The sequence below is a fragment of the Coturnix japonica genome, chromosome 15, assembly GCF_054131305.1.
Source record: "Coturnix japonica strain WE chromosome 15, WE-NBRP24, whole genome shotgun sequence".
In the NCBI taxonomy this organism is placed as follows: Eukaryota; Metazoa; Chordata; class Aves; order Galliformes; family Phasianidae; genus Coturnix; species Coturnix japonica.
In genome coordinates, this window is record NC_140677.1 from 15,565,960 (window position 1) to 15,591,731 (window position 25,772).

The 25,772-nt window shown below is 49.8% G+C and overlaps 1 protein-coding gene across 3 annotated transcripts in view; it reads left to right on the forward strand.

The window, feature by feature from the left end:
* The window catches only part of RNF123 (ring finger protein 123), a 40,297-nt gene that overhangs the window by 5,793 nt on the left and 8,732 nt on the right, over window positions 1-25,772 (forward strand). For 2 of the 3 annotated variants that reach the window (XM_085517027.1, XM_015874549.3), the window contains exons 6-35: window positions 487-541; window positions 858-943; window positions 1,314-1,400; window positions 1,884-1,951; window positions 2,859-2,984; window positions 3,661-3,775; window positions 4,195-4,299; window positions 4,429-4,554; window positions 5,149-5,241; window positions 5,437-5,510; window positions 5,987-6,104; window positions 6,501-6,600; window positions 7,061-7,122; window positions 7,903-7,974; window positions 8,453-8,573; window positions 9,323-9,424; window positions 10,714-10,820; window positions 11,284-11,482; window positions 12,011-12,156; window positions 12,345-12,428; window positions 13,220-13,327; window positions 14,009-14,186; window positions 15,170-15,244; window positions 17,813-17,900; window positions 18,150-18,237; window positions 18,352-18,436; window positions 23,508-23,647; window positions 23,832-24,020; window positions 24,607-24,682; window positions 25,226-25,310. In XM_085517027.1, the coding sequence (XP_085373153.1) occupies window positions 487-541; window positions 858-943; window positions 1,314-1,400; window positions 1,884-1,951; window positions 2,859-2,984; window positions 3,661-3,775; window positions 4,195-4,299; window positions 4,429-4,554; window positions 5,149-5,241; window positions 5,437-5,510; window positions 5,987-6,104; window positions 6,501-6,600; window positions 7,061-7,122; window positions 7,903-7,974; window positions 8,453-8,573; window positions 9,323-9,424; window positions 10,714-10,820; window positions 11,284-11,482; window positions 12,011-12,156; window positions 12,345-12,428; window positions 13,220-13,327; window positions 14,009-14,186; window positions 15,170-15,244; window positions 17,813-17,900; window positions 18,150-18,237; window positions 18,352-18,436; window positions 23,508-23,647; window positions 23,832-24,020; window positions 24,607-24,682; window positions 25,226-25,310 (3,158 nt within the window). Of the gene's footprint in view, window positions 1-486; window positions 542-857; window positions 944-1,313; window positions 1,401-1,684; window positions 1,745-1,883; window positions 1,952-2,858; window positions 2,985-3,660; window positions 3,776-4,194; window positions 4,300-4,428; window positions 4,555-5,148; window positions 5,242-5,436; window positions 5,511-5,986; window positions 6,105-6,500; window positions 6,601-7,060; window positions 7,123-7,902; window positions 7,975-8,452; window positions 8,574-9,322; window positions 9,425-10,713; window positions 10,821-11,283; window positions 11,483-12,010; window positions 12,157-12,344; window positions 12,429-13,219; window positions 13,328-14,008; window positions 14,187-15,169; window positions 15,245-17,812; window positions 17,901-18,149; window positions 18,238-18,351; window positions 18,437-23,507; window positions 23,648-23,831; window positions 24,021-24,606; window positions 24,683-25,225; window positions 25,311-25,772 lie in introns of those variants that run through there. The other variant, XM_085517028.1, reaches the window with a different exon arrangement.

Below are 25,772 nucleotides of genomic sequence, written 5' to 3' on the forward strand. Positions count from 1 at the left end.
ATGCTGGCTGCTGCAGGAAGTGGGCTTGTGAGACAAAAAGTGCTCTGTTTGTTGGTCATGGCAGGTCCCTTACACGGGCTTTGTAATATGTTGTGAAATGGAATCTACTCAAAAAGCTGAGGAGTCCTGGAGGAAATGATCTCTCCTGAGAAAAAGGTCTAGCAGTACCCAAGTCTTAGCAAGCTCTGAGTGGAGCTGCAAGGGTGGGAGAGTGGCCCAATGGCTCAGTGAAGAGCTTGGCTAAGCAAGAGGAGGAGATGGCAACCAACTTTCCTGTCCCTCCTTCCAGTGGCTGCCTCTTCCTTCCTTTCTTGTTACGTTGTTTAACAGTGAGGACAAGCTGAGGCCAGGCTGTGCTGCTGTACTTCTTCCTTTCTCCTTTGTCTCTATTAGTTTCCTGCTGGTTCATTAGCTGATATTCTTCACTACACCTTGGTTTTGAGGCCTTATTGCCTAACTTTGTAATATCTTCTGTTTTTTGTCCAGGTGATTGGCCACAGTAACTTTGGCTCTATCAGGGCCACAACGTGTGTGTACAAAGGTAAGAAGATAAGTGGGTGATGCTTTCATTAAGATCCCAGGAAGAACACATGGAGAGTTACACAACTGGCGAGCACAGGAAATCTTGAATATGTTGCAGTTCCAGAGCCCCCAAATTTATCCACTGGTTTTTCAGGAAGTCAGGAGGGTGGAGAATTATGTGGTGCCCAAGTGAAGAGTTGGGAGGGAAGTCCTGGGGATGTTGCAAATGCCCTTTGTGCACCAGATTATTTTCTATGGGAGCTGTATCACATTTTACTCCCCTAGCAATGAGTTAAGCAGCATGGATTTACTGTGTGGCATCTCTTATTTTTCAGGGAAATGGATTTATGAGGTGCTTATCTCCTCCCAGGGACTCATGCAGATTGGCTGGTGTACTCTCAACTGCAGATTTAATCAGGAGGTAGTGTAAATCCTGCACGTAGCTGCTTGGTGTTCCTCCTCTTTGCCTGGGGGAGGCAGGCCCAGACCAGCTCTTGTCAGGCACTGGGTGGGATGTTTGGTGATGGGAAGGTTTGCACTTGAGAGGGAGATTGACAGACATCCTGAGGGGCTGCTTTGACAGTGATTTGCAAGTGTGATGTAGCAGTACTGTTTTTCTAACCCAAATGTTAGTAGGGAACAGAGACAAAGATCACAGGCCGTGGGCAGACCATGTCTGCTGTCAGCTGCACACCCTGTCTGCCAGTCTCCCCCTTGAAGCTGCTCTTGCAATGAGAGGGATCCTTTGTGCTTGTCCAAATCTGAGTCTCCTCTTCGATACTGTGATGCAGGAAGGAGTTGGAGATACGCCAGATTCCTATGCATATGATGGCAATAGGGTGCGCAAGTGGAATGTGACTACTACCAACTATGGCAAAGTGAGTACTGTCCTTCCAGGAAGGGAAAAGAAAGCAGGTGTCTCCTGCTCATTTGATCTGTGCTTCCTGCTTCAGTCTGCTGTTGGGAAGGCTGTGTGCCAGCACTTATTTGTAGTTGAGGGGTGCTGGGCACCCGGTGTGGGTGCTTTGTTTGGCATGCCCAGCAGACTGATTCCCAGCACAGTGCTGCTGGTGGTGTCTGAAAGGCTCTGGTTCTTTGTAGCGCATCAGAGGATGATGCAGTGTTGGGATAAGCGTTGTTCTGATCCTGTGCATGTTCCTAGTGCTCAAGGGGAAAAAGAAAATCCCATCCAGAGGCTTCCAGAAGTGTCTGAAAATGCAATGTGAGCTGCTGTCAGAAGGAGCTGTCACTCCTTCATCCCTGAATTATAAGGGACTGATTGGGCTTACAGCCCTTCTGATGTGGGAACTTGCTGGGTATGTGTCTAACATTTTTTATTTTTTTTTCTCCTTTTAATGCAGTCTTGGGCTGCTGGAGACATCGTCAGCTGTCTGATAGACCTTGAGGAAGGCACTATTGCTTTCTGCCTGTAAGCATCTTTGCCCAGTTCCCTGTTCTGTGTATGGCTGCATGTAATCTACATGTTTCCTTGTTGTCCAGCAGGTTGCTGATCCCTCTTTCTTCCTCCTCCCCTTTAAGTTCCTTGTTAGCTCCAGCATTTGCTTTTCTGCTTTGTGTTGAGAAGCCATCTAGGTGAGCTTTGGAGTCTCCTAGGTTTGGGTGAGAGTAGTTGTTAGAAAAGTGCTCAAGCTCCTAAAGTTTGCTGGGGTTTTGAAGGAGAAGGCACATGCTGGGATGTTTAGTACTACAGTTGGCTGAGCCCCACTGATTGCTTTCATGGCAAGTGTAGACGTTGCCTGTCCTAGAGTTGGAGGGAAGTGTGATAAATCTGATAAATTTCCAGCCTCCATCTCCAATGATCAGTGAGCAGCAGCCAGTCTGAGTAAGAATTGTTCCCTGACCCTAAAATATGGCCTGAGACAAGTCAGCTGGAATGAAAAACTCTCATATGCTGCCATTGTCTTTCAGAGAAGAGTGTACTGAGACCGTTATCCTTCTATTTCTACCAGTGTCAAGTGGATGAGGCAAAAAATTCCACTGGCCTCTAAAATGTCCTGGTAATCACATACCTTGTAAGGATTTGGGTTGTCCTTGGAGCTGAGCAGGGCTCTTCATATTGTGCAGATGCCAGTACTTTTCCATGCCATTATATGCAAATGAGAATTCAGTTGTGATTCCCTGTGATTCCCAGTCTACTTGCTTAGCAGTGCTGTGGTGTTTGCATATCTGTCAGGTTACGAGTGTTTAGAAGTATGAATGACTTCAATGTCGGTGTTGGGAGGTTGCTGGTTGGGGAGTGCAGACACATGAATTGCCTGCTTGACCACAGAACACTTTGGTCATGGCTGACGTTTTGTGGGCTTTTCTTCTTTCAGAAACGGCATCTCTCTAGGAACTGCTTTCGATAACATCACAAGAGGTGCTGGAATGGCTTACTTCCCTGCCATCAGTCTCTCATTCAAAGAGTCTGTTGCTTTTAACTTTGGAAGCCGTCCACTTCGATATCCTTTGGCTGTGGGGAGAGGAGGTCTGAAGGGAGAAGAGCCAGCCTTGAGACCATCTATGGGGGCTGTAGAATGTCTGAGTGCAGTTCATGTTCTTCTCTTAGCACTTCTGCTCAGAGCAGGATTAAGGAGAGAAGAAGCTGACATCCCTTAGTTGGACCACACCTTCAGGGCCCACAGTCACCTTTGCTGATGCTAGCAATTGCTGAAATTGAGTTTACTTTAAGCTCTGAATCAGCAGCTAACACTTCAAGCTGGGAGCTGCCTGTTCCCAGACATTAAGATTGTAGAAAAATCTTACTTTCTAGACCTGGAAACCTTTTGTGCTTCTGAGCCTCTTGGCTTTGGGTCTGTTCAACCTCACAGCCATGCAGGGCCTCTAGCATAATAGAAGCATTGCATGCTGCCTTTCTGTGTGAAAGCTGAGACCTGCAGCAGTTCTGAATGTGCCCCTTCATAGTTGCCATGGAGGCTCCTTTCTGATCAGAAGCAGGTAGGGAAGAACTCGATACACTCAGTATTGAGGAGATCTCGTGGCTTATCATGCACTTAGAAGTGCACTTTGCCTTAAACTCTGACTTAAGCATACATACTGTAAAACAAACACTTTTCTTTGCTCAGATAAAGAAGTCCTGAAAGAATCTGATTGCATTTTACCTTAACGCTTGCCCACTTATCCAGTGGAAGGCTACCGCCCCTTGCAGGATCCTCCTGTTGCAGACCTCGTGAAGGCTCGCAAGCTGCTAGGCTTCCTGAAGAATGTGATCCACACTGGGATCGATGTGACGGTAGGCTGATGTTACTGGGCAGATCTGGGGGATGTCATGCCAGGGAATGTGGTTCTGCACTTTGTACACGGTTCAGAATTACTGCATTTGATTTTGCAGCCTTGAAAGAAGTTTTGTGCAGCCCATACATTCTCCTGATGTCCCGGTGCAGTGATGGGGTCACGCTCTGGCAGGCGTGCCATGAGAACTGTTTTGCTTGTACCAGCGTTCAATAGAAACCAGTTTTTTTTTCCCTCTAGGGGGAGAGATGTTCTGTTTATGCCCAAAGTGCAGGGAATGCTCTCTACTATAGACTCAATTTATTTGGAAGCCCTGTTCGCTTGCTGACCTCCTCTGTAGAGATTCCCCTTTACAAGTAATGACATGCGGGGTGGACTGGGCAGGCACCAAGCTGTGTTTTTCTGGGTTTGTCATTGCAGGAGGGGAAGCTGGTGGAGAAGGATGCATCCATGTGGCAGCTGCAGGGAGAACCCACAGTGCTGATTACATTAGCCCACATCTTCAATTATTTCTCCCCTCTTATGGTGAGTTTTGCCTGCTCATTGCAATCTTCTTATGGTTATGTGCTGACAAAGGGATGTAAATTGGGCCTCAGTCTTTGCTTGGAAGTGACTCTGCCTTGGAAGGCTGTTGACTTGCCTGTCTTCCTGCAGTGCAAGGTGTACCTGGTGGAAGATGTGCTCATGACCTTCCTGTTGAGCATCCTGGAGCGAGGAGGAGCAGTGGAGGCCCATCCCCTTATTCAGCAGCTGCTGGATCTCATGTGGCTTCTCATGGAGGTGAGTTGTTAGAGTGCTGGGAGGTGATGAGAATAGGGGCATCCACTGGAACATTCTGGTAATGGACAACTTCTTTGCCTTCCTGGTGACAAGATGCCATTTTGTGGTAGACACTCCTCTTCCTGAGATTATCTTGCTGACCAAATGAAGGCAGATGTGCCAATGGGGCTGCCAAAATTGTAGAAGACACGGATTTGTCCCACTGGTTGGCTGTCAGTTGGACTCAACAAGGCAGTTCCTTCACCATCATGTTTAACAAGAGTAGCTTGTCTTTCCCTTGTGGATTAATTCTGCCAGTGCTGAGTTGAGTAGGTTTGGGGGCTGTGGGGGTGGGTGACTCAGCCCAGTCAAATGGGACCTGGGATTTTGGCTTGTCTATTGGGTTGATTTTACTCACACAGAAGCTTATTCCTCTGTAGCAAAGCAGCAACCACTGCTCACACTCTCCTGTTGAGTAAGGTGAGCAAATGCTGTGGGTTCAGAGTGCCTGTGTTTTCAATGCAGAAGTAAATGCTGCATCCTTCCAAAGCTGCACTGTGGGAACTACAGCTGTTCCTGATGCCATCCTGTTGCTGTTGTTTCTTGTTTTCTCAGGAGTATGAAGTGCACGAATGCCTCAAGCAGCTGCTGATGTCACTGCTGCGGGCCTACAGGTTCTCTCCTATCATCCCAGACCTAGGATTACAAGTGAGTTGCACTTCTGAATCTCCAGGAATCTGTGACGAGCCAGTTTCTGTTATGTTCCTTTGTCCAAAGGTCCCTAATGTTTGGAATTATCTGCAGTTATTTGATCTAGCAGTGGCAGTTCTGTCCCACTGCACCTCTTAGAGAGTTAGTACTCTTATATAGATGGAGTCAGTTTTGCTTCTCTTGTTTCCCCAGATTCACTACCTCCGGCTCACCATTGCAGTCTTGAAGCATGAGAAATCTAGGAAATATCTCCTCAGCAATGTTCTGTATCCTTTGTGCCTGCTCTGTTCTCTGTCCTCCCTGCTCTCAATAATGCAGCCAAGGAGACTGAAGGATTAGCAGGTCCCAGGAGGCAGAAGCCACCCCATTTTGAGAGGTCATTTCTCAAATGTCATCTGTTTGCCTGACACCATTCTCTGCAAAGTCCTGCTTTGAGGAGCGAGAAGCAGTGCCATGAAGGTCACATCATACTAACACACAGGGCTTTATTTCTACCTGACCAGATGCTCTAATGTCCTTAGGCATTAGGGCTCTGCTCTGACTCCTTTCAGAGCTGCCTAGCTGCCATGCCAGCATTCAGGTGGCTCCTGTGCTGAGTGCAAGAGGCTTCTCTGGAGAAGGAGGCTCTGAATTTTGCAGAGCTTTGAGTGGTTTTGGAGCGGGGTCACTTACTACAGCTCTGGAAACATACGCCATCCCTTCTCTGCCGTAGCTTTTTGTGCTTCCTTTAACTTTGCTTCAGCTTTGATGTGCTCCGTTCGGTTGTATTCTTCTACATTAAGAGCCCACTGCGTGTGGAGGAGGCTGGTTTGCAGGAGCTCATTCCCACCACGTGGTGGCCAAACCGCTTCACCAAGGAGGTGAGTAAGGGCACATCTGCTAAGGAGACCAAAGGGCCTCTGTAGTCTGTGGGCCCTTGTTAATGCAGGGAAACCCAGTAGGGCTGTGTGGAAGCTGTACCCCTCTGCTGCCTGTCATCTCCTGTTAGGGTGTGTGGCTCAGGACAGGGGAGGTGGCAGTTTTCCATGGCAATAGATTTGGAAGGGAACCTCACAGAGTCAGAGAAGTTGTGGATGGGCTTGTGTGTCCTCAAAAGACCTCCTGCCCTGATTTGTTACAAGGCCAAGGAGGGCTGGTTGGGTGTGCTTCTGGGTCCACACACTCGTGCCTTGTTTCACCAAGTGTATTCTCCCACTTTGGCAGGATGCTGCCCCATGCTGTGTGCTCCTCCTAATCTCTGTCTATTCCTCAACCAGGGCAAGGAGAGTAAGGAGGTAAAGGAGGAGAGTGCTGAGGAAAGGCTGAGGCGGCGGGCGTATGAAAGAGGCTGCCAGCGGCTCAAGAAGCGCATTGAAGGTCTGTGAGGAAGGAGAGAGATTGCCAAGTTTTATGTGTGCAGCCAGAGAGATCAACCTATGAGCTGTTTCCAGATTGCCTTCCTGGCCTGGCATGTAGCCGTATTCCCATCACAAAGGTTGCACTGCAGAGGCAGGAGCCAGCCATGGCCACTGTCACCTGGTGGATGGGTACAGGTGTTGGGTCCCCACTGCCCACATATGCAGCATTCTGCCAGGTGTTCTGAGCAAAGCACAACCCACCTTTAGGGGTATTGTTTGTCAGCTGGGGATGGATTTACTGCTGGGTAGAAGAGAAAATTCTTCTGGTGATGGGACTCGCGTTCTGCTGGACCTCTGCTGCTGGTTCTCTGCTGGGGTGGTGGTGTTTCTCCTGATGACAGAGTACTGGTGGAGTTAGCATGGGCAGTTGCTTTCCAGTTGTTACTGTCCAATAGCAAACTGCTGTGTCCCTGTTTTAGTGGTAGAAGGTCTCCAGGTTCAAATTCTGAAGCTGCTGCTGAACAACAAGGACAGAGGAGGGGTAAGCACTTTGTGAATCTTTTGCTACATTATCTTTGCATCCCATGACTTGTAAGGTACAGAAATGCAGCTGTGGAGATGCTTAGTCCTCAGAAGCAGTTCTCTAATTGATCCAGTAAAGCAGGCTGAACTACAGAAATTGAGTTTTTGGGCTCTGTTTAAAGGGGTATCATGGAATCACAGAATCATAGATAGTCTCAGATGCTTTGCCAGTGTTGACTGATGACATGACCTGTACCTGGGCCAGCCTTGTGTTTCTGTAGAACTAGGCAGGCACAGTCTGACCTCAGTGCATTCTACCCTGACAATTAATATTAATTCCAGAGAGAAAAGAAATGTCATTTATGTGTGTGCCTCTACAGAGCAGGTGGAGAGTGTTCAGCTGGATAAAGCTGTGCATCCCAGTATGGGTCTCAGAAGACACAGCACTGCAAAGCAGTGGTCCACAGGATACTCATGGGTGCTCCAGCAGTGGTGGTACCTGGATCAATTGCTTTCTCCTGCTGAATGTAGCTCCCAAGCATATAGAGCTCTGTTTCTCAGCAGCTTTGGACCCCACAAGGATCCAGGCATCGCTGCAGGCCCACACCTTGTTGCAGACATTCTGGCTACCCATTGATGTAGCAGAACACTGCAGATCTGCCTAACTAATAGGGAAAAAAATACAGTGCCCTTGTACCTTACGTGCCCAAAGCCCAGATGCATCCCTGAGCCAGCACAACAGAGACAGATAGTTAATGCCTTTCCCTGGGAGTTCACCACCTGCTTTTCCTCCTGCCAGGGGGAAGCTTCCAGATACATCTTCCTGAACAAATTCCGCAAGTTTCTTCAGGAAAATGCTAGCAATAGAGGGGTAAGTCGGAGGGACAGCCTTCCCACAGGCCTCACCTGAAGAGCTCTTTGGTACCATTGTGGTGGGAGCTCTTGCCCTTTTGGCTGAGCTGCTTCCAGCAAATGAACAGTTGATACTTAGATACAGCATCATCTTCACCACCTGGGTGGGGATATGTTGTTGCAGGAAACCCTTTCCTCACCAGCCTCTCTGTGTTAACAAGCAGCCCATCTCTAGAGGTGGAACACGTGGTATCCACCCTCCTCTGTCACACCAGCTTGTTATTGTAGGGCCAGGGATTTTACAGAGGTGGAAGCAGCTACCTGCCATCAGCACTGAGCTCCATCCCAGTGCTGGAAACTGGAGGTGCTCTTTGTAAACGGGTGCATGTGCTTTGAACAAGACAGAATAGGACGTTTCTGCCTGGGCCATGTGGCCACCAGAACTAAGAAGCACATTCACAGCTGCCCTAATGGCTGAACTCTCATTGTTGCCCTAGAACTTGACTGTGTTGTGCCCACCAGAGTACATGGTGTGCTTCCTGCACCGGCTCATTGCTGCCCTGCGTTTCTTCTGGGATGGCCACAAGGTGAAGGCACCTGCTGCACTGAGCAGTGAAGGTAAGGCTTGGTAGAGAAGCCAGCAGGACAGTTCTAGGTTTGGGACAGGGTTTGTCTCCTGGCACTGTTCTCCAGGATGCTGAAAACTTTGTGTTTCTCATGGGTGCTGGTGCCTTCTGCATGCTGTGCCTGTAGATCCTGGGAAATTCCTGTATGCAGATCTAATCCAGTAAACATCCAGACTTATTCTGGACAATTTCTTTGAGACTTGCAAAAGAATATCTATATTGTGATCAATAGTTAAAGTACAGGGTAACATATTTACCAGTTTTTACAGGGATTTCTGTGGGATTAAGGAGAAACCAAGTAAATGCCAGTTGCTTTCCCACTCTTAATCCGAGCTTTACCTATCCCATTTCTTACTTCTGGCTTACTATTTCTCTAGATTCATTAAGTGCCTTGCAGTACTGTATGGGATGAAGTGGACTCCAGCTCCGGTTAGAGTAGATAGGTGAGAGTTGAAGAGTTTACAAAGGATCTAGTTTACCCCAGTGACTGGGACTGGGAGGGAGGAAGGGCTGGGAGCCTTGCTGCCTCCTGCTTTGGTGCACCTCTAGTTCTTGCTTTGTTCTGGAAGTTACCTCTGACTCAATGGCTTGTGTTCTTGGGACAACAAAAGCAGTCACTCAGTGCAGCACCAGCCTGGGCCCTGGGCTCTGTCTTAGGGCTTACCTGTTGGTGCTAGCATCTTTGTGGGGTTCCTTGTGTATGAGTCTGATAGGACAAACAAGTTTCCTTATCTACTTCAGAGGCATATGTCCCTCCCCAACTCTTCTATAATGGGAAGGTGGATTATTTTGACCTTCAGCGACTCGGTGGTCTTCTGTCTCATCTCAAGAAGACTCTGAAAGGTAAGCACTCTCACCTCTAGCAGCTTTACCACAGGTCCTGGCTGAAGTTCACCAAGGAGACATCCCAGGGAGGGAGCTGTGGGTAGTGAAATGTGATAAAATGTAAGGAGAGGAGACTTGAATTTTGATGTAATGTAAGTTACTCTAGAGAAGGCAGCATCCCTCTGGGGTGGAGTGTTGTTTAAGTTAACAGCTTCCTCTTTATGTCTGTGATTTGGGCACTGATTTATCTTCTCCTAATTGCAGGCTCTGTCCTGAGTGTTCAGTTGGAAAGTTTTTTTCTGAACTCCTGTCCTGATTTTTCTTGATGTGCTTTTATTCTCTGCCTCAAACTCATTATGGTGTATAGTGGGGATAGTGGAGAGGTGCTGAGCAGAGTCAGGTCTCAGTCCCTCTCTGTGTCAGGGTAAACCCAGCCTACCCAACAAGCCCAGCAGCAAAGCCAGGATGATTCCCTGTGGGAGCTCTGCCATTTGCCTGGGTGAGTGCTATGCCAGCCCCCCATTGCTGCAGCTGTAGTGACATGCAGATGTAAGATGGGAGACCAACTCGGGCAGTCCTACAAGGATACCTGTTCAGCCTATGGCTAGTGGAAGGAAGGGAGATAGCCTGGGAATACCTGCTGGGGAAGTGTTCTTGCTGCATCACAGCCAAGGGCTGGAAAGTGTCAAAGTACTGACTGCCTGCACAGTACTTGCTGTACCACTCCAAACAAGCAGTAGCAGCAGCCCTATGTTCTTTCTGGACCACTTTAAACCTGTGCCTATGGACAAGAAAGCACATTCAGACTTTGTACAGCATAGCCATATCATCAGAGCAACGTTGCTCTGATGGGCTGTGAAGGGGTCCTGCAGTCCTAGTGATCTGGGGACATGTCTGAGAACCATAGAATTGTAGAATCACTCAGGCTGGAAAAGACCTTAAAGATCATCGAGTCCAACCACAGTCTAACTTAACAACCCTCTGCTAAATCATGTCCCTGAGTATCACATTCAACTTCCCTGCCTCTGGCCCTAGTCATTGTCTCCTGATTCTCCAGTTATTCTGCTGGTAGGGATAGGAGCAGAAACAAGTAGTACCTGTCATTGTTTGGTATCCACTATGTTAGCAAGGGAAGATAAATTCCATGTAAGGGTATAGAGGTGAGCTGGGGTGAAGTGAGCCTGTTCCGATGCAGCATCCAACCTCGCTGTCTGCTTCTCTACTGCTGAGAAGCAGGAAAAAGAATGAACCTAGGGCTGTGACAGGTAACTTGTGCATTCACAGCCACTCTGGTGTGCTCTGTGCAGATGACCTGGCTGCAAAAGCCAATGTCCTAATTGATCCTGCGGAGCTGCAGGCAGTGACTATGGATGATCTTGATGAAGATGAGGAATCGGCAACATCAGCAGCACAGGTGAGCCACTGGTGTTGGGCAGCAAGCTTAGCCTCTAGCTTGAAAAGCTTTGTTTAGGGGAAAGCAGTGTCTGATCCAGCACTGTAACCAGCCCATGGGCAGCCAGGTTAACAGCTAAACTTGTGGGAGGTCACCAAGGACCTGGGTACAGAAAGTCTGAACAGCCAGATTTTCTCTGCACTGTAACTATCCCTTGATCTGAATGTGGCCCTCTCTGTGGCAACTCTCAGTCCTTACTTTTAAAGGAGGGCATGACAGCTGTAGGCACAGCAGCTCCTTGCTGTGCAGATCTGCTTGTTGTGCCTGACGTGTGCCTCAGATGAAGGAGCACACATTGGCTAACTGAGCATCATCTCCCTTTCCAGTAGCCCTTGTGCATCTGTACCAAAATCCCTGCAGGAATAAGGGAGGAATTGTGAGCAGCATAACAGCTAGAACTCTTTCTCCCTTAATTTTTTCTCAGTCTCAGCGTCCGTCTGCCACCCTGGCCATTGGTGGAGCTCTTGCCAGACCTGGCTGGCTCAGCTCTCCCACCCTGGGCCGTGCCAACCGCTTCCTCAGCACAGCGGCCGTCAGCCTGATGAACCCACGGCGGCCTCTTGGTACCCTTGAGAAGGTCAAAGTACGCACTCTAAGTGTGGAACAGCGTACAGAGGAGGACAGTGAGTACTTCTGCATGCTAGCATGGCCCAGCTGGTCCCTGGGAGAACAGCCTCTTCAGCTCCCCCTGCTCTTGAGAGGAAAGCAATCTGTTTACTTACAGCATTGCTTCTTTGCTTTCCCAGAGCATGCTGAGACCCACAAAGTCCACAGTTAACCACTCTGCTGTCCTGCACATAACACTCTTGATGTTCTTGCACCCTGTATGTCAGGAGGTGCTGTCTTGGCTCCTATAAGAATAGCATGACTTGGCAGGGAGGTAGTTTGGAGGCAGCACTGTTGTTGTTGGCCCCTTGGTGGGGCTAGGCAAGTCTCTGAAATGTGGCTTGGGTCTGTTAGAGCAGATCTGGCAGGTCAACTCGATGCACACAGTGAGGTGGGACAGTGTGTTTGTGTGTCTAGGGAAGGAACAACATGTTACAGATATACTGCAGGGTTCTGGTCATTGGCTTGAGAGAGGTGCAGGCAGGAGCTGTGGTGCCAAAATATCTTGTTGAGAACTTCTCTCCTGTCTTGGGGGTGGATTGCAGTTGAAGGCAGCCATGGAAATGAGGGTCTCTTGCTGGGGAGACCTCCAGAGGAGCCAGACCAGCCCATTACAGAGAACTCCCTCCTGGAAGTCCTGGATGGGATAGTGATGATGTACAACCTCAGTGTCCACCAGCAGCTTGGGAAGGTAAGCGGCACGTGCTTTGTAGGCATCCCTTCTCCCAGTCTCTGTTACTTCTGTACTGACTCTGTTTTCTGCTTGCTTAGAGACTGTGTGTTTCCTTCTCCCAGCTCCCACAAGGGATCAGATTGCATGCTTTTGTGTGTAGGGAAAAAAATGCCATCATGCTTTGTTGGAATCTGCTTGCTTTTCAGATGGTTGGTGTGTCAGATGATGTGAATGAGTATGCTATGGCACTGAAAGACACAGAGGAAAAAATCAGCCGCTGCCCAAAGAGAGTAAGTGTCTCTGGACATCCAGCTTCTTTCTCTGGTAGCTCCTCAGTATCTGGCAAAAGGTTTGAAGCACAGTGCATGATTTCCAGCACTGGAGCAACTAATATTTTTTGGGGTAGTAACTCATGCCTGGAGCTGGCAGCTACATTTTGTGCTGTGCCAACCCATTGTACCACTGCTTCAAGAAACAGAGTCATTGAAGCAACTGCTTCAGCTTCTCTCAGGCAGACTGTGGCAGTTTTCAAACCTCCAAGTGCTGCTGGCAGCTTGGAGCCATTCTCCTGAAGATGGGACAAGGGGTAACTCACAGCTGTGAGTTGGGGTTTGGAAAGGTTTCCTGTCCAGAGGAGACCCTCCAGTCCACAGCTACTGCACTTTTGTCTGAGCTGCTGGGACTTCTCATTAGATCTGGTATTCACAGGCACAGTGGAGGGTTCAGAAAAAAACAAGTAGGAAATACCCTGCAGTGGTGAACTTGGGACACTTATGTCCTCTCCAGCTGCTGGAGACAGAATGTATCCAGTGATGCATTAAAAAAGTATCCCTGACAGCAGCTGATCCTAAAGCTGTCAGGACCAGTGTCTGCATCAGGCCTTGTGGGCTGCAACTGAGGCCAGTAAGTGCTTTTTATAGCACCAATTCCCACCCCTTCCTCAGAAGGGGAGCTGACCTCTTTCTCTTCTGCCTTGCTAGCCCCAGGGTGGTATTTACTTTTGTGTTGTTTTGTCCAGCTTTGGAAAAGCATAATATAAGTAGAAGTGATATCTGCCCTCACATCTCTGCGCTCTTTTCAGAGGAGAGACATCCATGAGGAGCTGCTGAAGAGCCAGAAGGTCTTCTCTGAGAAACTCAATCACCTGAGCCGACGCCTTGCCTGGATAAATGTCACCATCTATTCAAAGGTGGGCAGAAGTGTAATGTGAGTGGCTCAGAAGATACTGAGCAGGTGTGCCTCTGTGTCTGTGCTGCTCAGCTCATGTCACGAGGGATATTTTTGCAGGTGCTGGAGCAGTGCTGGTGGTCTCTGAGCCTTGTTTGTGCCTCCTTTCTTAGGCCTGGACTCTCTCCTGCCCCAGGATTGGTCCTGAAGTGTATATCAGAACACAGCCCAGTCTGTTCTGAGCTTTGTGTGGTGCTGTAGGCTTTTGCTTGGGGAGTCAAGTCTCTGTGGTGCAGATAGAAACATGCAGACCAAAGGGACATCCAGTTCTTAGGGCAGGCTGAGAAGATAGAGTAGTTGCTGTGAAGCCTTTCCCTGGGCTGTGCTCTGTGTCACAGGGAGTTCTCACTAAGGCTTCTCTTCCTGGAATCTGCAGCATCCAGCCCTTAGGAGTTTCCTTTTTCAGATATTCTCCCCTTCTTCACTTGGTTCCCAAGTCCTTTTTATATTTAGTGCCACAGTGACTGTTAGAAACTAACATGTGTTTTTTGTGATCAGGCTCATGTGGTCTCTCATTCCCTACAAAAGAATAGATCCTGAGGGGATTTAAGCCTCAGTGAGACAAAGCCACTGCTGATCTGGTCTCATGTTGGTGATAGTTGTGCTCTGAACTGATTGGGGATTGCTGTGTTCTCCTTGGCAGGAGAAGATGCAAGATATCTACTGGCTACTGAGAGTGTGCATCCGCACCATTGAGCACGGTGACAGGACAGGCTCGCTTTTTGCTTTCATGCCAGAGTTCTACCTCAGCGTGGCTATGAACAGCTACAGTGCACTCAAGAACTACTTCAGCCCTGTCAATAGCATGGAGGAACTTCCAGGTAAGGGAATGGGGAGACCTTGCTAATTCTGGCCTGGAAAAGTCTAAGTATTAAAGCCCCATCCTTGTGTTGTACTGGTAGCTGGGCATCCCTTCTCTATCCTTCCCTGACTGTGATATCCTTCACTTTGTATTGTCTGTGCAATGTGGGGCAAGCGCTGAATGCTATTCCTTGAGTGGGTGCCCATTGGTGACCTGTGTCCTTTACTGAACTTAGGTGGGGTTCCTGTGCCTTGCCCAGAGCTGTTGCAATATTAGCTGTACTGAAAATCATTAGCAGCTGCGTGTTTTCAAGGAGGCATCAGAAATGGGTTGGGATGCAGGAAGACATCATTGCCCTGACGATGTATGCCACTGGTTTCTGGGTGAGGGAATTCATGCCATGAGTGCAGGAACTGGGGCTGTTTTCAGTTCCTCATGGGACTTGGATAAGGAGATGAACACCCACTTCATGCCAGGTGTTCAGGTGGATTCTGTCTGTGCATGCTTTTCCTGGCTGCATCACTCTAGCAGTTCTTAGTATTTCCAGAGCTTGCAAAGGCAAGAGCTGCTGTTCCAGCCAACGAGACTTAGCTAAAAAGTGTACATTAATTGGGAGCTCTGCAGGGAGCAGCAGAATTAAGCAGTAACAGATTTCTTGCTTCAGGGCCTGCAAACTGAACACAGCTTCTCTGCATAGATCTAGGGTGCTGTTTGTGTTGCTCACCCCCTTCTGCATTAGACTTCTTTCCCTTGTAATCTGCCTCAGTTGCTTGTTTTTTTTGTTATCACCTTTCTCTGAGTAACTGCTGCAGACTGCATGGTAAGGCAGGGAACTGTGTTGCAGATACATGTTTTCCCAGCTGTTTGTTTTGACAGTTGGAAGGCAAGAAAGCTGCCAAGTTAGCTGCTGCAGGAATTCATCCCATTGCCTGTCCTACTGCAGGAACACAGGTCTGCCCACTGGGTTGTTGCATGATCCCTGCTCCCTCCTTCTCTTCACAGGCTATGAAGAAACCCTGATGCGCCTCGCTGCCATCCTGGCCAAACACTTTGCTGACTCAAGGATTGTGGGCACAGGTAATGCTGTTCTCCTCTTCTTTGGGGTGATATATTGCAGCCCTGGCTGGCCTCACTTCCACTAGCTCAGCAGTCTTCTGTTGGGATCTATCTGCTGAACTCACTGAGGGCTCTATACCTCCACAGGCAAAGAGAGGCTAACCTGGTTAGGTACATGACCTAGGATGCCCCTTTGAGAGGCTCATATCCCAACTACTTGTACATTAGTGTGGGGTTTCTTCCTAGCTGCCTAGGCACAGGGATGCTCTCCCTACTGACTGGGGCAGCAAGCCTATTTTTCCTGAGATGTAGTAGGAGTGGGCAAACAGATGCAGATACAGATGGGCCGTATACAGGAACCCTTCAATTCACTATGAACTTTTGCTACCATGAGGAATGCAGACTTGTACAAAAATGCTCATTTCTGCATGAGTGCTTCTGCCTGCAGTTCTATGAGTTTGGGGCTTGACTTGGGCTTCAGAGAAACCCAACGTCCTGCTAAGTGGGCTGTTTACTCTTAGCCAATACTCCCTGTTCAGCTTGACTCTTATTTTGATTCAGTCAAGCCTGTAGGGAAATTACTGCATTTGGAGACAGAGACTTAAGCGTTTCTCCTTCATCAGCTCAGCATGTCTTCAGTGAAGGGCCTTGAGTGTTTGACCCTTTATGATGTCTGGGTAGATCTTAAAGGCAGAATGATTCAACGTGCCTAGTTCCAGCTGCCTGGAAACCAGTTTGGTTTATGAAGACTTGGCTCTAACTGCTCTGAGCAATACTTAATTCAGTAGCTATTTCTGAAGGTGTGTTTATCCTGCATTCTCAGGAGGAGACAAGGGTCCTTTTCTCATCCCTGCCATCTGGATTTAGAAGTGACCCTGTTCCTCTTGCAGAAGCTGCTTTCCCCTCATCTTTTAGATGATACCGATATTGAGGTTAAACTAAGGCTGTAGTCATGCTTTTCTGTTGCTGACCAGGAGGTTGCTTGTCATACCACTCACCTGCTGACAGCTGTTGCATCCTCAGCAGAGTCCCAGGATGTTTGTCTGCTCTTTTCATTCTGTGCAGGTTGGCTGGATGAGCTTCTGCTCTGGATTAAAGGGATTTAAAGTCACTGGTTGGCTGCACAGAAGTAGATCTAGAAGTACTCTACAAACTGTAGCAAGGAGTCAGTTGTCCAGGAGTACCCTCAGCTGCTCCAACTAAAGAGAGAAGAGACGGTGGGCTCAAGAGGGAGACTCAGGGCACAGCACTTGCACAGTACCTTTGTCTGCCTCTGATGTGGACCAGTAGCCATCAGCAGAAGAGCACCACACAGCTGGTTGTGGCTTCCTGGGTACTTCTCCAGTTTTCCTGAAGAGAGCACTGTTGGAACTTCAGGCTTTGGCTGTAATCTGAATACCTTTTGACTGCAGCATTTTTTTTGGACCTGGTGCTGTCTGTAGCTGTGTGTTCTCCGGTATCTGCTACTTTGAGAAAGTGTTATCCTTCAGGCTCTCCCAGCTCATGACTGACCTTCCCCCTGCATAGAGGATGCAGATGCCTCTCTAACTGCAAACATGGGTCAGGCAGAAACCGCAGGGTTATTTAGATTGGAGAGGATCTCAGGAGGTCTCTAGACTGTCCTCTGCAGGGTGAGCTGTGATGCTGGACTAGGCTGCTCAGGGCTTTATTCTGTCTGATCTTGAAAACCTCAAAGGATGAAGACTTCACAACACAGAGCCTCTCTGAGCAACTTGTTTCACTGCTTTACTGCCCTCATAGAGAAAACATTTTTTCTTATATCCAGTGTGAACTTCTCTTATTTTATGTCCATTCTGTCTTGCCTCCCACTATATACCACTAGTGGTATATAACCGTATATAACCACAGTCGTGAGCTGCATCTTAGTGATAACCTCCTGTCTTCCCTATGAACCTCTTTGCAAGCTACTGTTAGGTTCCCCAAAGCTTTCTTATCTCCATGCTGAACAAACCCAACTCCCTGAGCACTTCCTTCCAAGGCATGTTGACCATATTAGCAGCCTTCTGCTGAACTCTAGTCTGTTTATTTTATTTTGAGGATTTCAAAACTGGATGCACTGCCTGTGGTCTAATGAGAGCTAATTAAAGGGAGTTAATCACTTCCCTTGATCTACTGGCTGCATTCTTGTTAATGCAGCAAAGGATGCTATTGGTCTCCTTTTCTGCCAGGGCATGCTGCTGGCCCAAGCTCAGGTTACTGTCAGCCTCCAGCCCTGGGTTGCTCTCCGCAGTGCTGTTCTGCACCCAGGCAGTCCCAGCCTGCATCACTGCAAGGGATTCTTCCTTCCCATGCCTGGGAGTCACCATTTGTACTTTCTGAATTTCATAATGTTCATGCTGTCCCATTTCTCCAGCCCATCCAGATCCCTCTAGCAGTCTAGTCATTGAGCACATCAACTGATGCCACTAATTTGGCATCATTTACCAAGTGGGTTCTTCCTCAGAACATGTCCAGTGAGGGTCTGTTGTTAATGAGGGCTGGTCCCTCCCAGTCTCTGGTGTTGAGGTGCTCTGTGGCATGCTGTGTGTCCTTGGATGCCTGTCCTAGCTCCTTCTCTTTGCTCCACAGACATCCGGGACTCCCTGATGCAGGCGCTGGCCAGCTATGTCTGCTACCCCCACTCGCTGCGTGCTGTAGAGAGGATCCCAGAAGAGCAGTAAGTGCTGCCCTGCCTGTTCCTGGGGCAGGGCTGGGCTGTGGCAAGGCTTGGGGTGAGCAGGCGGGCTGCCAAGCACTGCAGGGGCAGAGGAGCTGCAGCAGGGTGCAGAGTTGATTTGGAGAGTCTTCTTTCTCTGTTAGACCAATGTGTGTTGCTCTGTCCCAGCTCTGTGAGTCCTGCTGTGAGTCCAATTTGACCCCCCGTCCCCAGACCCTTTGCAGCTGACCTATGTCTTCTGTTGGGCAGGCGGATCTCCATGATGAAGAACCTCCTGGCTCCCTATGAGCAGCGGCCCTGGGCGCAGACCAACTGGATCCTTGTCAGGCTGTGGCGGGTGAGCATCCCTGTCCTCTCACTGTCTGGGCTTGGGTGGACGCTGAGCATTTTGCTTTCCAGTAGCAGAAAAACCTGACTGTTCTCCATCCTCTTTCCTCATCTCTTTTGGCAGGGCTGTGGCTTTGGATACAGATACACACGGCTCCCACACTTGCTGAAAACCAAGCCTGAGGATGCCAGCCTCCCCAGTCTGCAGAGTGAGTGGGGCAAGGGAGTGGCATTCAGACTTACAAAGGGTGCAGAGGGGGGGCTGTCCTAACAGCAGGTACACTGAGAGGGAGCGGCTGCTTGACGAGGCAGGGCACTGGACAAATTCAGAAGCAAGGAATGTTTTAAACAGGCTTCTCTCTTGGAGCCTGTCAGAGCCTGTCTTGCCTTTGGCTTGACAATTTAGTTATCAGTGCTGTTGCCAAATGGAGGAGTTCCTCAGATCTGCAACATCTGGGGAAGGCATGTGGAGGAGGTAACTTTTGTGAGCTGCAGTACACATCATCTGCTTCACCTGTGCAGACTCTTGGCCAGTCTGGACACAATTCTGATTCCTCTCTTCTGTGGAAAAGGCTTTGTGCCAGACTGCTGGAGGGCTGCTCAGGGGTTGGGGACAAAGGATACTGCAGCCTGATGTGGGCTGGGGGTGTGTGGAGGTGCATTGAATGTCCCTTCTGTTGGGGAGAGCTGCCTGTCTCTGTTTTAATGGCACTCTTGTTCTTCTTTCTCCTGCCCATGGGTGCCCAGGAGATCTCTCTGTTGCTAGTTTCCAGAGTAAGTTTGTTGTGTGACCCTCTCCTGTCTGGTGCAGTAGCTTTAGAGAGTTCCCTTCTTCCCTGGTTGTGTGTAGAGAGAGTCCTCTTTTGTGGGACAGAGGGGTTCATGCAGTGATCCCTTTTCTCAATTACATCCATGGGAGATGCCAGGGAGTCTGGTACCCACATGGCAGATTCTGAGGCTGCATTACAGACCTGCTCTTGCTACTGTTTGTGTCAGTGTTACCTTTTGGGTCAGAGTTTTGCTGCAGGCTGTGCCAGCCTTGGGTTCCTCTCATCCTTGGGGGATAATGGGGAAGCCCTGCTGCACATGGCAGGGACCTGATGGTTGCCTCTCACCCTTGTCCTATGCAAGCAAGCCCCCAGGTAGCTGCTGTCAGTTCCAGGGTTGCTCACCAAGATCCCTCAGTCCTGCAGAGCTCTGGGAGAGGATCAAAGTTCCTGAGTTTTTGAGATCTCTCTGCATCCATCCTTGGATGGCTCCGCACAGTCTGAGCACAAAGCGGGCTGGCCAGGCTGCTGGGGACTTGCTCCTGGGACTGCTATTTTAAGGTGCAGCTGAATCATTAATGAATGCTGGTTTCATTGAAGAGGGACATGGGACTCAGAGGTGTCCTTGAGATACTGCCCAGGAAAGGAGAAAGAGATGCACCCCTGCCTTCCCACCTATCTGTCCTCACCTTGCTGCAGTTGGAGCGTTGGCAGGGACAGTGGGCCAAACTGCTGAGCTGAAAGAAATCCCTGTTTGTCTGGGCCGGCTTCTGCAGCCAGCCTGAAGCCAAAGTCATTGGCTTGTGTTAGTTTAACTGCAGGCCTTCACAGTGCTAGTTTCTCGCTCTCAGAAATAAACCCTTGACTCTTTCTTGGTGGGAACATACCTAACCTCGTCTGCTGTCTTCTGCTGCTGCTGCCTTGCTCTGCTGGGGGTACATTACAACGCTCACTTCCTCAGAAGTGTTTATGCAATCTCCCTTCTTTGTCCTTCTGAACGACATGGAAAAAAGTGCAGCCTCTGAGCGTTGTTCAGGAGGGCTTTTTGTTCCCCCTGGAGTCCCTGTGTGGCCCCTTCCCATCCAACGTGCTGCTCACAGATCCAGCACCAGCAGCCTGTTTGTGTGGGGCTCCCTGACGCCTTGCATTACCAGTGGTGGGGTTCCCTGCATTCCCAACTTTACGTTTGTCACCACTGCTCCATCCGCCAGATGGGCACATTCACATCTGGATCCTTTGGAGAAGTCAGGTTAGTGCTGGGTGGAGCTGCTCTGCTGCTCCATCTGTCCCATTGCTCCCAGCTGGGCTCATGTCTGGAACCCCACACATACATCACCCAGGGCACTGACCAAGAGGTCTCATGAATAGCCCTGCTATAGATCTTGCCAGGTCATTAGCAAACTATAAAGTACATAATTATCTTCCTGTAATGAAAGTATGTGACCCTGCTACTTCACAATCAGCCAGTAAGAACACTTATTGAATGCTTCCACTTTGTCTGCTTTATTAATTTTTAACTCTATCTGTTAAGTGTCTCTGTTGCTGTTTGACTTTCTCTTATTGCTACTTTTCTAAATAATTCTGCTACAATTATTTCTATAGTTAAAGAAACTTTGCGTGTAACCAGCTTAGTCCTGGATGTTTCCTTTTTGTCTTTTCCTTCTATTACCTCCTTTCTCCTTGTTTTCTTCCACTGCTGGCTGTGTTTCATTATGCCCATTTTGCCCTTCTCATCTTAGCTTTTGTTTGTGCTTTGCTGTGGCCTCAGAGAACTTTCTAGCTGAGAGGTTTGCTGCAGCTCTGGGGCTTTCTGCCTGCCTGATAACCTTGTGGATTATGCACAATTTCCCCCCACTTTGAACTTCTTTTTTCCTCCTCTGACTGCTTTGCTCGCCTTTCTGTGGGGAAGTTTCAGTTGTGGAAACATCGGATGTCTCTATAACCGCTTGGGGCCACGCTCTGTTGCCCACATTAGATGTATTGAGATCATAATATCTGGCCTTGGAAAACCACCAATTTCAGTTCCAATGACTGATGTTCATCTGCCATAATGAAGGCTAAGCCAAGATTGAGTGGCTTTTTGTATGAAGGAGTTACAAGTTTTAGAAATCCTAATGATGCTCTGTTGCCAGGATCGAGAAGGTAACCACATCAACAGGTAACCATAGACTCTTGGCACTCCTCTAACAGCAAACGTGAGGGCTGTGCTCATACCCAGGAGGACATTGGTGAGTGGGGTGTGGGGAGAAAACCCCTCAAGGCAGGTGAGGATCCTGTTAAATGGAGGAGAACGCAGGGGTCTGGTTTGGTTTCTGGATACGGTGGTGTTTGTCCCTTGGTGATCTCAGTCTGGGAGTTCATACAGGAGAAGCAGCCACTCTTGCTGTGGCTGATGGCAGGTCCCTTCCATGGCTTTCAGCATGGTCATGGTGTAAGTAAGACTCACACTCCTCCTGGGAGCAATAAAGGCCAAACTTGTTCACCTGGGGTTAGCGTAAAGCGTTAGAAAAACTCCATAACTCTGGAGAGGTCTGACAAGCAGCACCACTTCTTAATGCTCTTATGGACTGGCACAGTCTTTGCCAGAAGCAAGGAAAGCATTTAAGAACCTGGAATTGGAGACTTGGAGCAAATTCACACCACTTATTGGAAAAACACCGTGAGGAAATAGCCATTGGCTAGAAGTCAGGGAAAAGCAAGTTACTACAAGCAGAAAATCATCCTTCAAATTGCCTTCAACTGAGGTAGGCGTTGGCTGGGCAGCTCATTTTGGGAACCATCTTGGCTTGAAGTGTTGGTGGAGGAGGCAGAGCTGCACAGCACAGCTGCGGTTTGCAGAGGTGGTGCTGATACTTGTGGTGGTTTTTTCTGTGATCAGGCTTTTTCTTCCAGCCCTCACTCATGGACAAACCCCCTCACTTAGTGCTGTCTGCTCAGGGAGCTCTGTGTGCCATCATCTGTCACCAGCAGAAGAAAACAGGGTGGGCTCTGGTGCTGGCTGCTGGGCTTCTCTGCTTGCACCTTGCAGCCAGTGAGGGTCACAAAGCACAGTTCTCTCCAAGGGTTATCCTTGAGCTGAAATCCTAGCTTAATCTTGTCAGAGAAAAAAAACAACAAAGAAAAGGCAGCTTGACGCGTGGCCAAAGGGACGAATTACACAACAGCAATTGCAAGGGGAGGAAAAGAGAACAAAACAATACATTATGCTTTTGTGCAAAGCTGCCTCCTATTTGTGGTTTGGGTGCTGAGGGCACTTAATGATTCCACCTCTCTGCAGAAAAAATCTGGGGGAGCTGGCGAGGCTTGGGGACATGCACAGGGGCATGGATGTGATGTCTGTTATGAGAGGCTGCTGGGGCTGGAGCTGTTCCTGCCTCAGGAGCGACTCAGGGCTGTGCTGGAGGTCCAGAATCATGGCTGACTGCAGGGGGTGAATGGGGAGCAGTGTCTGAGGGGCAGCAAGAGGAAAGTTATCAAATAGAGCGAGAGCCAAGCTCCAGATAGAATTCTTCCTGTCATTTACAGTTAAGCTGTAAAATATTGCTCTAGGGCACATTCAGTGCCAAAGGCTTACATAGCTTCAGGGGGACCCTGGACAAGGAAGCTGCAGAGGTGGTGAGTACATAAATGATCCATCTGGCTCAGGCAGCCCCTGAGCCATGTGTGGGCACAGGACATCAAAGCCATTTACCCTGATAAAATCCCCCCCAAGAGATGTGCTTTTGGCCAGGATCAAAGCCTGCCTGGAGTGTAACAGCTCCGAGCACCAGCACATGTCCTCTGCCCCATCAGAATCTTGGATGCAACAAGAGGATTTACAGAATTATTTCTGCCATTCCCGTCCAGGCTGATGATCTCTGCCTGTCTCCTGCCTTCCCTCTCTGGTTCTACTGTTCCCAGTGAGCAATGTATAGTTGTGCCTGGCTGCTCAGTCTCTGAGATCGTGCTGGAGGATACCATGTGTTTCCTTTCCCCTTGCTGCCCTTTGAGCAGGAGTTTCCACCTGCTCTTACTTACTGATAGCTTCTCATAGGCAAAAGTAGTTGTGCTTCTTCCCTGTATTTGAGAATATCCCTGTCCCTGCTTCTTCCCTGTATTTGGTAAAGATGTTTGCGATCCTTTCTCCAAGCCCTTATTGTTAGTCTGTAGTTTGATCTTGGCTGTCCTTCCCTCATGCTGTTACTGATTCTGTAAGCCTCCAGCTGCCAGTGAGAGGCACCTGCCCCATGTGTGCCCCCTCCTTTACCCCTTTGAGGGGTCAGCATCACATGTGGGACTGACCACGCTCCCCAGCTGCATGGCCCTGTGGGTACAATGCCACGTGGGGGCATGTGTGGGCTGTGCTGCCTGCCCAAGCCTACTGTAGGCACAGCCTGGCCCTGGGCAGGAGGAGGGGGTTTTCTGGGTGCCTCTCTCACACACAGTGGCTCTGGAACAAGCCCCTACCTGCTCTTGTCCCAAATCTGAGGCCACTCTGTGTCCATGCCACTGAGCTGTCCCTGTCTGCTTGCAGAGCCGTGTCCCTCCACCCTGCTGCAGAGGCACATGGCAGACCTGCTCCGCAGCGACCGTGACTTGGCCCCCAGCTTCCTCAACAGTGTCCTCAACCAGCTGAACTGGGCTTTCTCCGAATTCATTGGCATGATTCAGGAGGTAAGCATGCTCCTGGGCTGCACAACCCTGCATCCAGTGTCCCACAGCCCACAGGGCTCAGGACCTGAATCCCGGGGCTGGGGGTGCAGCTATTCCCTAGCACGTAGAGGAACCAGGCTGGGCTGGGATTTGTGGCCCTTCTTTTGGGAAGAGGCGTTGTTAAGCTGTCTCTGTTTCTTGACAGATCCAGCAGGCTGCAGAGCGCCTGGAAAGGAACTTTGTGGACAGCCGCCAGCTGAAGGTGTGCGCCACGTGCTTTGACCTGTCGGTCAGCCTGCTCCGGGTGCTGGAGATGACTGTCACCCTGGCCCCCGAGATCTTCCTGGACTGGAATCGCCCATCATCAGAGCTGCTGCTTCGGAGGCTCGCCCAGGTATTGGCATTTTCAGAAGGAGGTTCCTTAGAGAGGGTGTGAGTGGCTCTGAGCTCCTGGTTTGGGGAGCATCAGCAGAGAGCAGCGCACTGCAGCACACCCCTCACCCTGCTGATAGTGCAAAGCTGTGCCCACAGAGCTCAGTGCTTTTTGCGTGTGGCTGATGGAAAGTGATGCTGTGCTCAGAGACTGCACAGCTTGCAGTGAGTGTGTCAAGCCTGGGGCCATTCCTGCTCATCCCACTGGGGTGTGGGTGAGAGCTAATGGTGGTTGATTAAGTGCCTCTGCAGCTGATTCCTGCAGTGCAGAAATCTCCATCTGTGGTGATGCTCTGTCACACAGAGGAGCACGTTGCTCTTTGTGCTTTTCCTGTGCCTCAGGGCTGGTAGGGCTGTCCCACTGCCATCCCCACCCCACTCACACTGCCTTGCCCAGCAGCAGCTGCCAGCTGGCTCTTCATGGGCTGTGGCTGTACCCTCTGCTTCCCGGGAGCTGCATGCACAGAAGCAGCTTGGCATCTGTAGGTGGAGTACGGATGTAAGTGCAAGGTGCTGACTTCAGACATTCTCTGCTTCTCCCTGCACAGCTCTTGAACCAGGTGCTGAACCGTGTGACAGCTGAAAGGAATTTGTTTGACAGAGTGGTCAACCTCCGTCTGCCAGGTGAGTCTGTGCATCAGCTCTCCATCCCTCTGCCCTGTTGTGAACGTGCTGGAAGCCCTTTGACAGCAGGCATGTTGTGGCCAAGGTCATTGCAGAGGAGTGTGATCAGCAGCTGTGTGGCTCTGGCCATCCACAGCAGAGGTGGCAGCTGAGCTGTGCTTGTGGCAGGTATCTTGCTGGAGAGATGCACTGACCTGACATGTTCTTCCTGTTCTGCCTGTTAGCAGAGGCAGGCTCCAGGTGCTGTGTTATGAGCATCCCCATATTCACCATAAAACAGATGGATTTCCCTGCCTGCTTGGCAGAGTGCAGATCACCTTCTCCTGGGCCTTGGAAGAGGCCGGGATGCTCCATAGGGAAGGCAGTGCCCAAACCTGGGGCTCATTAGTGGGGAAAACTGGTTTTGTGGGAACCCGTGTTCCCTGCAGCCCCCTGTAGATTCAGTGTCACAGCATCCTGCCACCAAGGCTGGGAGCAGGCTGCAGGCCCACCCCACCTGCTGTGCAGCAGCACTGATTCTGCCGTTCACTTTTGCTTCTGTAGGACTGGAGAGTGTGGACCATTACCCGATCCTCGTAGCTGTGACAGGAATACTGGTCCGGCTGCTGGTGGACACTGATGCTCAGGGGTGAGTGGCTTTTGATTTCTGAAGCACAGTGTTGTTGCACATGGCATTGCTTTCCCCGTGTGTGTACCCTGGGAGGTGCTGCAGGATCAACAGGGGTTTGTAGGGACCGAGGTGCTTGGAGCATTCAGCACATTGATGGCCTCATGTTGGGGAGCAGGACAGCTCCACACATCTTTGATGAAAAGCTCTCAGTGGAGCCATGTTTTGGCTCCACCATGCCTGTGGGCTTCTCGTTTGTGTGTGCCAGTGCCTGCTTGCATCAGGCTCTGCAAACAGGTTTGTGCTGATGCCCTCTGTGGCCTGGTCCTGCTCTCACCCAGTGCTGCCCTGCCACCGTGCCCTATAGCATGCTGTAGGAAGGGGCTCTTATGTCTGCCCTGTGCATCCTGCTTTGGAGAACATGACAATCCAGGGCTGTGTGCAGAGCAGAGCCCCATCTGTCCATGCAGCTTAGCCATGCCG